Source organism: Schistocerca gregaria, chromosome 5, assembly GCF_023897955.1.
Source record: "Schistocerca gregaria isolate iqSchGreg1 chromosome 5, iqSchGreg1.2, whole genome shotgun sequence".
NCBI lineage: Eukaryota > Metazoa > Arthropoda > Insecta > Orthoptera > Acrididae > Schistocerca > Schistocerca gregaria.
Window position 1 is genome coordinate 65,290,611 of NC_064924.1, and position 11,944 is coordinate 65,302,554.

An 11,944-nucleotide genomic window follows, 5' to 3' on the forward strand; every position below is an offset into this window, starting at 1 on the left:
TGTTACAACCACTCGATACACCACAGCATCATCCGCAAAAAGCCTCAGTGAACTTCCGATGTCATCCACCAGGTCATTTATGTATATTGTGAATAGCAACGGTCCTATGACACTCCCCTGCGGTACACCTGAAATCACTCTTACTTCGGAAGACTTCTCTCCATTGAGAATGACATAGCATTCTGTTATCTAGGAACTCCTCAATCCAATCACACAATTGGTCTGATAGTCCATTTGCTCTTACTCTGTTCATTAAACGACTGTGGGGAACTGTATCGAACAACTTGCGGAAGTCGAGTTACACGGCATCTACCTGTGAACCCGTGTCTATGGCCCTCCGAGTCTCGTGGAGCTGGGTTTCACACGACCGTCTTTTTCAAAACCCATGCTGATTCCTAGAGAGTAGATTTCTAGTCTCCAGAAAAGTCATTATACTCTAACATAATACGTGTTCCAAAATTCTACAACTGATCGACATTAGAGATATAGGTCTATAGTTCTGCACATCTGTTCGACGTCCCTTCTTGAAAACGGGGATGACCTGTGCCCTTTTCCAATCCTTTGGAACGCTACGCTCTTCTAGAGACCTACGGTACACCGCTGCAAGTAGGGGGGCAAGTTCCTTCGCGAACTCTGTGTAAAATCGAACTGGTATTCCATCAGGTCCAGTGGCCTTTCCTCTTTTGAGCGATTTTAATTGTTTCTCTATCCCTCTGTCGTCTATTTCGATATCTACCATTTTGTCATCTGTGCGACAATCTAGAGAAGGAACTACAGTGCAGTCTTCCTCTGTGATACAGCTTTGGAAGAAGACATTTAGTATTTCGACCTTTAGTCTGTCATCCTCTGTTTCAGTACCATTTTGGTCACAGAGTGTCTGGACATCTGTATTGAACAACTCACTGACAATCTCTGTGATGGCTAAATGATTTGAAGCTGAATTTGCCAAGAACACATCCATCACAAAATGATGTGGTATCAGGGCACTTAAATGATATATATGACATTTATCTTGATGACAAAGTCTCCCATACCAAAATTTTTAGTTATGCTTCTCAAGTTACTAAGTTAATCATTACTTGTGAATCCAGAGGACAAACTCGTATGGTCATAATATATACTGAACCAACTAGGCTTCCTGTTGTGACGATTTCACTATGTCGCTGAATGATAATACCTTTGTTGTCTTAAGTCACATTATATCCTTGTTGTGCAGCTTGATGCACACAGAAAAGTTGGTGTCTCACATCAGGTACATACCAGACATTTTTAAGCAAAGCAGGTGTCCACCTTTTGTTTATCATTATTTCAATATAAATATTGCCAGTCCCATGTGCAAAAATAACTTTGTTGCCAGCTGCATGTACACATTGTGGAAGAGGAAATTTTTCAAACTTGGCGAAATGCTGTTTACTTTATGAAATATGACGGGTCATGCTAGAGTCCAAAATTCAAGAATATTCACTACCAAAAGTAACATGAAACAAGCGAATGGCTATAAATGTATTTGGTTTGCTGCTCACTTTTAAAATGTAACTCTAATTATTGTTGTTGTTAGCTGTTGCTTTAATTCTTCTGCAGATATGCACTTTCAGCACTTTGCAATATTATGTCCAGCTTTCTTACAATAGACACACTTCCTTTCTTCTTTGACTTATTCCGCTCCCTCGCAAATTTCTTCTGTTTTTGACATTGTTCATCCAATTTTGATTTGACATGGAAAGCACCAGCTGCCTGGGTAGCTAGTGAATTCTCAATCAAACGCAAATCCTCTACAAGAAGCTTTGTCGTCTGCTCAGATTAAGGAACATGATACAAAGTCAACCTGTAAAGCTGATATTCAGGTCCTAATGTTTCGAAAATACGATGGTGAAGCAGTGAAAGGGTAAAGCTGCATTTGGATTCATTTCGTTCAGTTCACAGCATAAGTCATGGTATGTGCACTAGTAGTGATGTGTGTTTTGTTACGCATGTGATGTCTTTTTTTTTTTGACGTTTCAAAGAAACAATGTCTACAGCCGCTTAATATACTGATGTAAATGTGTCCCAAATTTCTTTTGCATCAGTCTTCTTTCGCACATGAATAGCAGGTTCCTCATCAAGTGCCATTTCAATGATATGGACTGCCCAAGCATTGTCCCACTGCCAGTGCTGAAATGCGTTGGACGGTTCATCTCCTTCAGCTAATGATGAGCACTGAAATGTACCATCTGTAATCAAATAAAAGGAAGGTTCCTTTAAACAAAGCTGAATCTGCTGTACCCATGTTTTCCAATGATCTTCACTTGACAACTTGCAAATATTTGTACGACTACTGTCGTCACTCAACTGAAGCGTTAGGTCTGCCATTCCACAAATCTTGTAGTCTCATGAATTTCCTAGTAAATGGAAAAGTTGTGATATATTTTTATAGCAGGAACACAATACTTTTAGGAATAGTGATCTTCTCTCTTTAATGTCTGAAAAGATGTTACATAGCAACAAAACTTCACACAGTAAAAGCAGGAAAACTAAACTCTTAAGAGCAAAGAATTTCACATGACACAAACCAAGCACCACTATAGGAGAGGATAGGAAACATAGAGTTCTGATTTATTTCCATTAACAGACCACACCAATTCCAGGTATGGCTTTTTTGTGTTTTTAACTAACTGTTTGTTTTATTTTTATCTTTCATATCCAGGTCTTATTCTCTCGTTGACAAATAAGATCATCTCTCAATGATGACAACAAGAAAAACACAAAAACAATAAAGTTGCAGACCAATAGGCCTTCCTATTAGACTACAACAAATTAACTACTGAAAATAAGAAGCATGCAAAAGCATCCTTTTCAAACATTGTGCATTATGCCAACATAGCAAAAGTTCTTTTGCTCTCCACACACACACACACACACACACACACACACACACACACACACACACACACACACTTAAAATTGTCTGAAATACTCACTCCCATCTATGTGTAACAAAGTACGCTAGTACCAGATATATACAGGGTGTATCTGAAATGAATGCAGAAAACAAGAGGGCTGGTAGAGTAGATCGTAATAAGCATATTTCACATTGCAACCTATATTTGCACTCCTTAGTGTACGGTGCTAGGCATCGTTTAACAGCACTGCCAATAGTTTAGGCACACAACATGCTACTTGAGCCGTCACAGTAGCAAGTCTACAGGGCAATGTTTTCAATGTACGTGTGGCATCAAGGTAAATGAGAAGTCAGGGTAATGTTTTATAACCTTTATTTAAAAACAGTTACAAGAAGTGCTCGGAATTATGTCCTCCTGGTTGAATGCAAGCTGTGGTGCAATGATGCTGGAGTGACTGTCACACTCTTTCAAACACTCCTGGCAAAGTGGGTTTGCATAGGAGGTTGCCATAATGTGTACTATCACCTCTTCATCAGTCTCAATGGGTGTTTCATAGACAACCTATTTCAGGTGACCCAGTGGAAAAAAAACAATGGGCATGAAGTCGGGGGAATTTACACATAATGCCACTGGCCCTCCACTTCTCACCAAAGGTTTCATCCAAAAGCATTCACACTGCATGTGCGCAGGTGCACCATCATGTTGGTACAACATTCACTGTCACACATAGTAGAACATGTTCCATCAATTCTGACAGAGTTTCTCATAAAAAGATGAAGTATCTGTCTGAGTTCAGTTGCCAGGGGAACATGTATGGACCAACCTGATTATCGCCTACCAAACCGACCCAAACTTTGACAGCAAAGTGATCTTGGTGACCACGATCAAAGGCAGCGTGCAGATTTTTCCATGTTCAAATGTGTCGATTATGGCTGCTCCACATACTCTCTTGTGTAAAGGATGCCTTGTCTGTGAAACATACATGGTTCGGAAAGTCTGGTTCAATTACACCTTTAGAAAAACCACTGGCAGAATTCAATTTGATGGGGAAAATCATTAGTATCAAGGATGTGAACCTTCTGAAGGCAGTAGGGTTGCAAATCATCATCATGCCACACACACCAAATCATGGAATGGCTTACACCCATTTCCCATACAACATGCCGTGAGCTTGTTGACGGTGCATTTTTCAGCAGTGCTAAAGCCACTCCTTCAAGCCCTGGTGTACACGCTGTGCATTGATGACCGCATCCGTTAGGCCTTCGTACCTGTAACACAAAATGAATACATTGTGTTTCGAAGTCAGCCTTACAAGAATGCACCAGTGGAAAATGTACCTTAAGTGAACCTTTCTCCCGTAGGGCCCACTAAATGTGAGTGGATCTGGTACTCGATTCGGAAACCACCAAATGTCGAAACGTTGGGCAGTGTGAGCATTTCCATCCGCCGCACTGTAAGCACAGTGCATGTCTGCCCTTTCTTCCCACGAACAGCACTCTCTTTACTGTCCATTCCACACAGTAATAAACACTAGAGAGTCCTTGCTTGGTGACAAACTGACACAGGGTGAACCCGTCTCCACAGTGTGGACAGGTGCTGCCCTCTATGCAACATCTATTAAACAGGCATTTCACAGCCAAAAGCAATGCACTGTCATCCCTTTAATCAGCAACTACATTGAATACAGCGTTTGCAAATAAAGGTCGCAAAACTTCAACCTGACAGCTCTTGTACCTTGATGTCACAATACACTGAAATTGTTGCCCTGCAGACCTGCCGCCACGATGACTCGGATGGCATGTTGTGTGGCTACCCTCTAGGTAGTGTGAAATGCTGTTCAATGATGTCCAGTGCTGTTTGCTACATGATGCGGGCATTGGTTGCTACATGAAATATGTCTGTTACAAGAGCACTGTTAAAAGAAAATCCAGGGTTTCATCATGGACACTGGCTCAGAATGTTGGCCTAGCAGAGAGCAGGTTTGGTCAACTTTAAATCTGACTTCACACAAATTTTATGGCTACTTCAGCAGCATTTCCCTCCTTATGTACTGGCTCCAACCCTTAAGTATAGACACACACACACACACACACACACACACACACACACACACACACACAGTCAGAGAGAGAGAGAGAGAGAGAGAGAGAGAGAGAGAGAGAGAGAGAGAGAGAGAGGGGGGGGGGGAGAGAGAGAGAGAGAGAGAGAGAGAAGAGTTTTTCTAGTTTCCACAGTGACATAGAGCTAGCAGCAGTTACACCCATAGGACTTCACTACTGATTAAAGACAGATTTTGCAATACGCTGTTTATGTTCTAGGAATAGCTCAGTTGCTACTTCAATGCTCTTTATCATGCGGATAAGAATAACTTGTACTCAGCTAGTGTCAAGAAACGGTTAAAGAAAAATGAGAGGACATTTCCGGAAACCCATTTTAGGTGTTGCAAGGAAATGCTGCATTTTAAATTTGGCTACAGAATGCTGAAAGAGTTTGTTCTTGGACGCTTCTTATTCATTAGAACATTCAATGATTACATTACTTTCAAGTCCCACATTCCCACATTTGTGTGTCCACTTGTATTCTCTTTATTTTTAAATTACAGGAACAAAATTCACTGTTCGTAACTTGTACAACTGGTCATAAATGTAACGTTGGTCATCTTTTGCCAGACTCTTGTGGTTGTCTTCAGTTGAAAGACTGGTTTGAGACAGATCTCCACATTAGTCTGTCCTACACTCATGAATCCACATAGGCCTATATCAATGTTTAGTTATTCTGTACTCCAACTTCTTGTAAGTAGGAATCTCACCAACCTAATACTGTAGTTAAGGCTCATTTGACTATACCAAGGCACAGATTATCCAGAACAGAAAAGCCTCATGAAACATACCCACTAAAATCTGTAACAAGTTCCACACTCTGCTCAGTCCATGTTACTAGTAAAAACCATTAAAATACGGTTGTACAAACGGCACTCAGTAAACGTATTATAACGCTTTAATGTGGTCAATGTACAACACTGAAATTAATTTTTAACATGTTTATTATAATATGTGGTTTAATTATGTACCAATAATAAGGTTAAGTTTAATTCCAAAATTACCAACAGCAAATAAAAATTCATGATTCTTGGAAAAGTCTGAAGTATTGTTTTGGGTCCTGAAGTTGCTCTGACACAACAGTAAATGTTCAGTTTTTTTCTGCTATTTATAGCCTTACTGTGATAAAGAAGTCCCTCGTGATGATGGTAGTGTTGTACCCCTACACATTAATTTGACACAGATAGAGTTCCTCTATCAGATGCCAGCACATGAGCAATCATATTCACTTATTAACAGTTAATGCATGCAACATCACTGTGAAAAGTGTCCTGCACCGGAAGCTGCAGTATCTTCATTCGCTAGTGTTTTTCACAGGGCATGTTCTGTATACAAGTGACGAATCCATACCAATTGAAACAACTATGTACACAAAGTGTATGGCAATGGATAAATTTCCTTAAAAAGAAGTAACAAAAATTTGGAGTCTTGTTATGCCATCATTACACTGTCAAATGTCAAAGTTTGCATCTTAAAGCCCTTAAATTTAATCTGAAGGAAGACGAGATTATTGTCCTAATGGATTTTGCAGAAAATTGATCACTCATTGTTCAGAATACAATGCAATATTTTCACGGGAAAATAGTTGAGCACAAATTTATCCACGTGTCATCTATTTTCCACAAAATCAGAAGGTGGATTCTACAAGTTTTTGCACTCTCAATGACTACACACACACACACACACACACACACACACACACACACACACCTCAGGAATGTTCGGAACATAGCCGTATGTACAAATTAATTTGTGATATGAATGTAGTGACTTTTTCCACATCACAATCCAGTGTGCAAAATGATCCATGGAACATGTACCTAACCAACCATGATTTTTTTTTTGCTACAAGTTGTGAGAAGTCACCATGGGATGGGCTTTTAGGTACAACGAAGTTGTTAGCAGCAAGAGTAAGCTTACAAGGGCCCATTAACAGACAGATTCTTGTGCCTATCTATCAGTTTTGCTTCCGCACTGGAGGAAGTATTAATAGTATTAAATTTTCTTTTGTCAGCAAACAATTAACTGTAAAAAAAATCAAGCATCAAAAGAAGAGATGTCTATATACGGGCATTGACATTGGAGGGAGGTGGGGGGGGCGGATTCATGATTTTTTTGCCAACAGCTGAAACAAATCAGGTCAGGAGAGTTTCGAAAAATGCATCATCTTTTATGGCCAAATTAGGAAGTGTATTATCATCAGACATCCAGTCACGACCAAATGCTTCACGCATTTATGAAGAAATGTAGTGGGCTGGAAATTTCTGTAAAATTCCCACTGAGCAGCAGGACACATTGTAATCTTTATACACTTAATGGCACAGCCAATTCATCTTATTGGCCATCAAGAATTACAGTGCTGGGTTCCAGAATAGTATAGTATTGCAGATATTCTAGCTCAGTCAAGGACAGTGTCTGGCTGGCACTTGAGATATTCAACCGCAAACTAATGAAACCTCTAAAGAATTATAATAGCTTTGCGTAAACGTAAGTGTAAGATCCAAGAAGAAACCTCTTCTAGCTTTGCCCTGGGAATCTTAAAGGAATGTATCATCAACGCTTGAGACCCAGTGGGAACAAACTGTTGACAGACAGAGATCCTGTAGTAAGGAAACCCATCCATGGCTGCTATTGCACAGCTTCAGGCATTGCCCGCATGGTGACAGGGATGTTGCTTTTCTCACTTTGAAAGAAACCAACAGTTATTATACCAGCGTGGGTCAGAGCTACACATTTACACAATTTTTCCATCATTACACTAATGTTCCACATAAACTGCAAACCATGTGAACACAAAACACTGTACACTTTAAACAGGAATCAATAACATTATACAATGAAAAAAAGACTCAAAATCATTTTGTTCACCACAGTTGTTACACAACAGTTTTGGTGTTGCAACGTCCAGGGCCTTGGTATGATTTTGAAGTTTATAACAAGCTTGATTCTGTAGTTATTATAGCAAAAAAACAGGCTGAATTACGTCATGACAAGTCATCATAAAAGACACTCTTTTTGAAGATTTTCGAGTTGTTCTGGCTCGCATTTGCTTCCTAGTCATCAGGACTTACAGTAGTACCTGACCCAAAGAAAACTAAACAATTATAGAACATAATAAAATAGGTCTGATTTAATATGAGTACTTGAGGAATATGGAAATATTTTCAGATTGTTTATAGAGCCTTTTATGCTTACATTGCAAAACAAAGTCTAGTTTTTTAGGTCATTCAGAACACAGCTTATCTAATCATAATGGCTTAAAAGAGTTTGCAGGATACTCTGGTTTGTAAAAATGGGCTAGAAATACCAATTTTTTGCTTTTAAAAAAATGACAACTCTGCCCACAGTTTTTAAACTATTTGAAAGCAGTAGCAGAATGACATTGTAAACTCTTAACACCTCGCATTGGTAGGTTATTATATGGGAAGTTTCAGGTTTTGTGCCACAATTACTTCCATTGACATAAAAAGCTAAACTTTGAAGCACTATTTTTTTTTTGTCCAAATTCGCTTCAAATCACCAATATCAAAATTCCTAAAAAAATCTCACTTAGGTGAGCACAAAATGCTATATTAGGTGGCCTAGTTTTGTTTCTTTCAAGAAAATATTGCCGAAGATATTCTGTATTAAAGTCACAGAACACTCAGGGATAAACAGATGGAAGCTGCAATCACTGAATTGGTGAACATAAAACTTCACTCAAATGCATCTAAACACATCTTAGTCCAGCAGGAAACTCTACACCATCTGGCATGGAATGTCCCAGCATGCAGTGAGGAGGATTGGAGCTAATCGACTATATCAGTGTGGAAAGAGAAATCAGAAGTAAGGAAATACCTTTAACTCATTTACCTTGTTTATTCTGCTACAATGTAATGCTGTTAACATGGAGAGGATAATTATTATACACTATATTATAAATCTGATACAGAATGAAGTCTTTTTTTGAAATACCATTAAATAAACTACAAGATGAAAAGTGGCCTTAGAGGTATGTCATACAGGTGAAGATGGGGGCGCTATTTTGATAACTGTAGTTGGTCTATAAATGAAGAACTGAAAATGTTTAACTATTAATGTTTCATATCTACATTATCTAAAAATTAAAATTTAAAGGAAGAAAAAGGGAAGACTCCTGCCAGGCAGATACCATTTCCCTGCAGCACAAGTAGATTAATATGACAATTAGGCCTATATATCCCACCAACATAGTCACTATAATAAAAATAAATAAAAAAAAAGGCTTCCAGTTCCTTCTCCAATATAGTACAGAATTTATGACAGCTATAATTTTTAAAAGATTTAAATGTGAAAACACACATAAATAACACAATTAGAAAAAAAAAACTTATTACAGCTTAGGCAAGAATTTTTTTACTGCTGTAAACTCTAAGCAGGAAGTAAAGTCTTATGGGCCTATTGTCCTTTTGAAAATGCTTGCAAAGATGGTATCTTTCTTTGAAGAAGCAACAACTTTTATTTCCGTACCCTAAAAAAAAAAATTATTTGCAGCTATGTGTATATCCCTACCTCAAAATACGAATTATGTGCTGTAACATGTCTTTTAGACACACAATGTATTTAGTGCTCCACATAGAGATCATGAAACCATTCATTGTTTAATTATGTCTAGGAAATTAAACACACTGCTGCACCACAGATCCATTAAATGATTCTAAAAGCTTTCATATAGCAGAACACCTCTTGTCTGTAATCCAATGGCTAACCACATTACATGTACCTTGGTGACATTTGACTTATATCTACTGATAATTACCTAGATTTCTTACTTACGATACTGATACAGTCTGTTGAGAAAATAGTTTCATAAACAAAGGTATCTCAAAAATTAATGAAATTATTGGGCTTTTTTTGGAGAACGTATGATACTCTTAATCACGAGTATTAATGAAATCTGTCACATCAATCATATGTATGACACAAAGTATCGGACTAACAGCAACATCTGACTTCAGAAACGAAACACTGCTGATTAACAGATTAGAAAATCAGCACTTTTGCACATTTCTTTCGATAATTTGGACATACGTTGTATGTTCTTCATAACTGCACACCAAATATACTTAACTGACTAATGTACTCTTACAAAAACTTACCTCCCACAACAACCAACTTATATTCCGTCATTTTCATTAATAACTCAGCGCAGTGAGTGCGGCCCAACAACACCCTTCATACACGGTTTTCTTCAAGACGGTGATATCGCCTTCATGAGTGCAAATAATCTATCTAGCACGGTAACCGGGCATTTACAAGCCTCGCCAGGCTTTCGTAGCTATATACAGCGTTTTCTTACTCTTGGAAACTTGACTTGTGTACGAATTCGATCCGTTAAATCCAGCGGCGATGCAAGCGCTACTGATAGAGTCCGTCTGAATCATAAAGAAGCGGTATTTTTAAATAACTCCACTTATGCCATGTTCCATCAAACACTAACAGACGTACTGACAAGAGGCTAATTTACATATTCTTTCAACTGTCTTTCGCAAATCGAACCGATCATTTTATTCACTTAACAGGCGATTCCGACAAAACTCACGAGCCAAGAGCGCACTTATACAAATAAACGAGCACTTGTTATTCATTCTGGTATTTCGCAACAGTAACAATAAATTATTGTTGCCGACCACTGCTACAGAAAAAGTCCTTCCGCCTATTATTGGTAACGTCTGCTGACAACCTGTCAATTATACGAATGTCCGATATCGTGTTCTTTCAATGGCTGACAAATACGATATGGAGCGCGCTATATTATAATTATGGCGTCCTCGGAACTTTCGTATTGCATTGTGTAATATTTACATCGGAGTATGTGAAGAAAAAAAGAACACAATAATAATATTTTAGTGCAGTTTAAGTGAAATCAAATCACTATAAACTTAAGTGACGTTTGCAGCTCATTCAGATAAATCTTTTACTCTATTAAGGTTTGTCAGTGGTGTACCAGTCACAAATAGGTCTGATATATTAAAGAAATTGACTGTAGTGTAGTAGCCAAATGGTCGTAACAGCTACTCAAGGGGAAAATAATACTAACAGTCAGATCACTCCTAATGTAACGCAAACCCTTCCCATTATTTAGTAGCTATAGTAAATTCGATGCGCAAGTCTGAGGTGACCCAAAGTAATGAAACGTGTAAAGGACGGTTTAAATAAATTAACAATTAATTAAAGCATAAAGAATTTATGCTTTAATTTTGTTCAACAATTACTGTAATCACTTTACTAATTGTATTACTATTCATTTGAATGACAAATTCCGTAAAATTATTTAACTTGTTGTTTATGTACCATTGCTAAGTTCTAAGTTTTGTTTTTCGTTGCAGATTTATAGTATGTTAGCAATTACCTCAGTGCAATGTAGCATGTAAGTGAAACTTACCCAAATAAACGCACCGTATAATACGAACAAAACTGTGAGGACACAGTAACTAAATATTTAAATATCAAGAAACATGCTTATTAATGAACTGGATCACAAAAAGATAGAAATAAAAACAGTAATTAAGGGACATACGGAGGAACTATAGTAAATACAAACTAAGAAAAGTGTCGTAAAACATGCAGGAATTGTAGCCAGGAATGTTCAGTTGACATCTGCAATAGATAACCCAGAACAAGGCAATTGGTATGTTGCGCACAGAAAATTAAAAGTTATTGTAAGTATCAACAAGTAGCGTTCCGTACTCCAAACATTTTGTGTTTGTCATTAATTAATTCATTTGTTGAGTTCTGTAGATCTTACAATTATGGACAACCTTCAAGGACAAAGACTGGATCAAGCTGTGCAGATGTCACAAACTCATTTTGAATACTTTATTAAAAAGTGCTATTGTTATACAGCCATATGCAACCCATTTACCCACACATCATATTCCGTGAATTCCAGCCTTATGCAACATATTTAATCACATTTCGTAAATTCCATTATGAAATAGATCCTTT

The 11,944-nt window shown here is 37.9% G+C and overlaps 1 protein-coding gene across 2 annotated transcripts in view; it reads right to left on the minus strand.

The window, feature by feature from the left end:
• Positions 1 to 11,049, minus strand: part of LOC126271879 (GTPase HRas) — a 67,890-nt gene extending 56,841 nt beyond the window's left edge. Inside the window, exon 1 of one of the 2 annotated variants that reach the window (XM_049974231.1) lies at positions 10,096 to 11,049. In XM_049974231.1, coding sequence (XP_049830188.1) covers positions 10,096 to 10,132 — 37 coding nt within the window. In that variant the 5' untranslated portion in view covers positions 10,133 to 11,049. Of the gene's footprint in view, positions 1 to 4,021; positions 4,050 to 10,095 lie in introns of those variants that run through there. The other variant, XM_049974232.1, reaches the window with a different exon arrangement.
• Between the last annotated feature and the right edge of the window lie 895 nt (positions 11,050 to 11,944).